Source organism: Nylanderia fulva, unplaced genomic scaffold, assembly GCF_048542155.1.
Source record: "Nylanderia fulva isolate GAGA-0341 unplaced genomic scaffold, ASM4854215v1 Scaffold89, whole genome shotgun sequence".
In the NCBI taxonomy this organism is placed as follows: domain Eukaryota; kingdom Metazoa; phylum Arthropoda; class Insecta; order Hymenoptera; family Formicidae; genus Nylanderia; species Nylanderia fulva.
In genome coordinates this window covers 435,967-440,919 of record NW_028191015.1, presented here as the reverse complement: position 1 = coordinate 440,919, position 4,953 = coordinate 435,967, and the positions used below count along the sequence as shown (strand labels likewise).

Here is a 4,953-nt window from a genome sequence, read left to right as displayed (position 1 = left end):
TGATTTATTGGAAGACACGTAAGCAAAATACAGTATCCAAATGTTCAACTTTCGCAGAATATACTGCTATGTCGGAAGCAGTGACAGAAGTTTTATTTTTGAGAAATTTACTAAACGAGTCATTTAATTTAAAGATAGAGAAACCGATAAAAATTTATGAGGACAATTCAGGCGCGGTAGCTATTGCAAAATTTGGTAACTATACGAAAAATTCAAAGCACATCGAAGTGCAATATCATTATATTAATGAAAATTATGAAAATGGCATGATTGATATTGTGAAAATTGATTCTGAATGTAATTTGGCCGACATATTAACGAAAAGTTTAGACAAAGCAAAATTTGTTAAAAATAGGAAAGCGCTAAAATTAATTTAAAGTATTCTAGTATTAAATACAGATTAAAAGATTAAGTTTAAAATATGTTAGTAAATAAGAAACAAAATAATGTATGCGGAAATTAAAAAATTGATTATACGATTTAATGCAAGAAAACAAAAATTGCCGAATTATGATGTTGAAAATTCAAGGAGGCGTGTTGGAATAAGTGAATATTTCAATATCAGAAAGGTTTAGCTAAACGTCTCAGTGGTGCCATCCATTGATGGAATGAATCATAAGACACTCACGTTGAGCGAGCGTGATTGAAAAGAGTGGAACGCGCGTACAAACACACTTCTTGTCGGTCGTTGGCGACAAACACACCGTACGAAAAGATAAAGAAAGAGAATTTCAGTCATTGTGCTTTTGGTTGATTATATTATAAATAAAGTTATTAAGTTCAAGTGTATGAGAATAAGTGTCTCATTTATTTCCAAATAATAAATAAGTAAAGAATAAAGTATAAGAAATAGCATAATTAAAACAAGAAGGTTATCGCTCAGCTCGTTAAACCTTCAAATTTGAAAACACCAAGGAGCTTATGTCAATGTTTTCGCTCCTCGGTTCGCGTTCACCGATGTTTGCGTCCATTTAGACACGTGTCATCCGGCTGATGCGTGATTTTGGTTCCTTTTCTCAGTCGGGAAAATCAGGAAGTTTCGCCGTACGTGGCGATTCTCGCTTTATTCTGTAAGGAGCTGTTGAGCGAGAACATGCTCTCAAGTAATATATAACATTTTCAAAAGTTAAACGACTCAAAGTTACTCCGCCTTCAGTATCTCCTCGCCACTGCTCCCTTGGCTCCTACCTCGCGCTCTTTCGGAGCGGTCCCGGCTATTCATTCACGTTCACATTAAATCCTTAATAAAAAAAAAAAAACCTTTGAATCGTGAACATAAAAGTTGGTCCTTCGAGCCGGATCGAGGTAACCCACGGTGAACGCAGTGCGATCGTCTCTCTCTCTCTCTCTCTCTGCTGGACCTCAGTGACGGACTCATCGTTTCGCCCGCACCCAAGGTGGAGACAGCCAACACGATGAGCGATCATCTCTCGCAGCAGCTAACAATGCTGCAATCTGTAGAGCGAGCGCTCTCCAACTTTAAAAAAGTTGGCAGAGCCAATTACACTGCGGCTAAGATTCGTCAACGAATGTCAACCTTGAAGGAGACCTGGACACGGTGCATCGAGAAGCACGCTATCCTGGCACGAGCGTTCACCGCCGAGCAGCAGCGGACCATGGACTACTTTTCGAACACGATCTTCGAAAATTGCGAGGAATACTACGAGACAACCCTCGACTACATGGCCGACTGCCTCGAAGAGCTGGATCCAACGCCCACCAGAACGAGCCTGTCGCAGTCCACGATAAGTACCGCTGAACCATCGTCCTTTTCATTAACTCATTTGCCGCCGATTCAACTACCGCCGTTTTCGGGAAATGTCGAGGACTGGGAGAGCTTCCGCGATCGCTTTACTTCTCTCATAATTCAAAATACCGAATTAACTGCATTTTCGCGGATGCATTTCCTAGCTTCAAGTCTCACCGGTCGTGCGTTCGACACTATAAAATCTATTCAAATCACCGCGGATAATTTTGATATCGCGTGGAAAACATTAGTTTCACGATTCGACAATAAGCGACGGCTCGTCGACGTGCACGTATCAGCGCTATACTCTCTGCCGACGGTCGCTCGCGAATCCGCTGTCGAACTTAACGCACTTCGCGACAAAGCGAATCGCGCTATCGCTTCTTTAAAAAATTTAAATCGATCACCCGATCAAATGTTGAGCGATATGTTAGTTTTTAGCGTCACGCAAAAACTTGATCACGCCACTCGGAAAGCGTGGAAGTTAAAAACCGGTGACGACCCGAACATTCCTTCGTATGAAGCTCTCGACCGATTTCTCGACACGCGCATTCGTGCATTGGAGGAAATCTCTCCGGCTAATGCTTCCAAATTCTCGCGCGCGCCAAAAGTTACCAGTGCTAACGCCACTGCCTCTGGTTTATCGTGCCCACTATGTCGGGCCGCGCATTTCATTAACAAATGTCCGCAGTTTTTGCGGAGGACTCCGAGTCAACGCCTTGAAGTCATTTTAAAAGCGAAGCGATGCGTCAATTGTTTGAGCGCAAAGCACGCTGTACAAACTCGTGCAGAACTTGCCAAAGCAAGCAGTCAATACTCGTGCAGAACTTGTCAAAGCAAGCATCACTCGATGCTGCACGTTGACTCGGCCTCTTTCTCAACTGCATCCGCTAAAACGTCTCTCTAAAAAACGAAACCTCGTCGAGTGTGTCGTCAGACTCTATCGCGATCACTTCGGCCACGGCATTATGCTCCCAGCTAACAGGCGTCGCGCTCCCGCAAGTGTTACTCGCGACGGCCCGCGTCACCGTCAGTGCACCGTCGGGTCGGACTCTCACCGTGCGAGCGCTTCTCGATCAAGGCTCGGAGATCACCTTCATCACGGAGCGTCTCGCACAAACTCTCAGAATGCGTCGCATTCGCCAACCACTCTCGATTTCCGCCGTCGGCGGAATGAACGCCGGAACTTGTCAATTCGCCGCTAAGATTCGGATCGCTCCGATCAATCAAGCTGCTCCCGTGTTCACGACAACCGCATCGATTCTCAGATCTCTCACAAAATATTCGCCTTACAAAGCAAATTCTAGCTATGATTGGAGCTATATAAGCGATCTCAATCTGGCCGATCCGAATCCAACAAGCGCTGACCCGATCGAAATCCTTATCAGAGCAGACTTATATGGCGAGTTGCTGCTTAGCGGCGTTCGTAAAGGCGCCCCTGGGCAGCCAATTGCGCAGCAAACCATTTTCGGCTGGGTTTTGTCGGGGCCCATTTCCGAGCTGTCGACGCAATCGCGAGCGATCACCGTTCAGCATTGCGCGAATTCGGAGGCTCTAGATCAGGAGCTCAGACGATTCTGGGAAATCGAAGAAACTCCTCGACAGGCTCTCCTCAGCCCTGAAGAGCAGCAATGTGAGGAGCATTTCACAGCCACGCATTCGCGCAGTGCTGACGGCCGATACACAGTGCGCCTTCCGTTTAAGCGCGGTCCGCCGATCGACATCGGCGATTCGCGCCACACGGCGGAACGCTTCTTGCGAGGCTTACATCGTCGCTTCCTTCTACATTCCGACCTTCGTGCGGCATACGCCGAATTTATGCACGACTACGAATCATTAGGACATATGAACGAAGTGAAGAGCGATCAAGTCGCCTCGCAGGAAGTGTATCTCCCTCATCATCCTGTCATTCGCGACAGTAGCGTCACGACAAGATTGCGAGTCGTATTCAACGCGTCGAGTCTGACGACCAATTCAACGTCGTTGAATAATCACTTGCTCACCGGGCCAAAGTTACAAGCGGACTTATCGGCGGTCATTCTGCGCTGGCGACAGTTCCGCTACGTTTACGCTGCCGATATAACGAAAATGTATCGCCAAATAGTTATGGACCCGCGTGACATCGATTACCAGCGAATTCTGTGGAGCGGCGCTCCTTCAGAACCCGCTCGAGCTTATCAGCTCACTACTGTAACATACGGCACAGCCTGTGCGCCATTTTTAGCGCTACGCGTCATTCGTCAGCTCGCTCAAGATGAGGGTAGTTCTTTCCCACTCGCTGCTATTGTGCAGCAAAATACTTATGTCAATGACGTTCTCTTCGGGGCGGACGACATACCTCTCCTTCGTCAAGTTCGCGAGCAGGTATGCGCGTTGCTTCGTCGAGGCCGATTCGAGCTGAGAAAATGGGCGAGCAACTCTTCCCAACTCCTCAGCGATATCGCTAGCGCAGATCACGGCCTCGTTTGCGATAAGATGCTTCAAACAGATAACCATCTTAAAATTCTCGGCATCAGGTGGAATCCGTCCTCTGACGCCTTTCAATTTAACGTCACGCTTCCGCATTCCGAGCAGACTACCAAACGGTTGATCCTTTCAACTATCGCGAGATTGTTCGATCCGTTGAGGTGGAGTACTCCGGTTACTGTTATCGCGAAGATTTTCCTTCAGAAAAAGGATGGCTGCTCAAAATCGGATGGGACAACGTGCTTTCCGCTGACATTCTCGATCGCTGGGACACCATTCGCTCATCCCTCGCCGCTCTGCACGGTCTTCAATTGGATCGCTGGATCCAACGCGGTGCAGATAGCGTCAGATGCGACTTACACGGTTTCGCAGACGCATCTTCGCACGCTTACGCTGCCGCTGTGTATATTCGAATAGTTTCGTTATCCAGTGAAATAACAGTACGATTGTTAATCGGAAAATCAAAAATCGCGCCGATAAAAACATTAAGTATTCCACAGCTGGAACTCGCCGCTGCCGTGTTACTCGCGAAACTAATCGATTTTGTCAGATCATCCCTGCATCTCCCTGCAGATTCTTGCCACTGTTGGACCGATTCCACGGTAGTTCTCGCGTGGGTGGCGCAACATCCATTAAAGTGGAAGACGTTCGTCGCGAATCGCGTCTCTGAAATACAATCTAGACTCCCAAACGCGCAATGGAGACACGTCCCCACTGATCACAATCCCGCGGATTGCGCG

The 4,953-nt window shown here is 47.2% G+C and overlaps 2 protein-coding genes across 2 annotated transcripts; both read left to right on the top strand.

The window, feature by feature from the left end:
- Positions 1-1,415: 1,415 nt before the first annotated feature.
- LOC114928985 (uncharacterized) lies at positions 1,416-2,654 on the top strand. The gene has a single exon (XM_029300353.2). The coding sequence runs from the start codon at positions 1,416-1,418 to the stop codon at positions 2,652-2,654; it is 1,239 nt and encodes a 412-aa protein (XP_029156186.2).
- Positions 2,655-2,875: 221 nt separating this feature from the next.
- Positions 2,876-4,630, top strand: LOC114929714 (uncharacterized). Its single transcript, XM_029301378.2, has one exon. The coding sequence runs from the start codon at positions 2,876-2,878 to the stop codon at positions 4,628-4,630; it is 1,755 nt and encodes a 584-aa protein (XP_029157211.2).
- Positions 4,631-4,953: the final 323 nt, after the last annotated feature.

Excerpts from the sequence above, each read along its gene's own strand:
- LOC114928985 (XM_029300353.2), top strand. The coding sequence starts at position 1,416 with ATGAGCGATCATCTCTCGCAGCAGCTAACAATGCTGCAATCTGTAGAG.
- LOC114929714 (XM_029301378.2), top strand. The coding sequence starts at position 2,876 with ATGCGTCGCATTCGCCAACCACTCTCGATTTCCGCCGTCGGCGGAATG.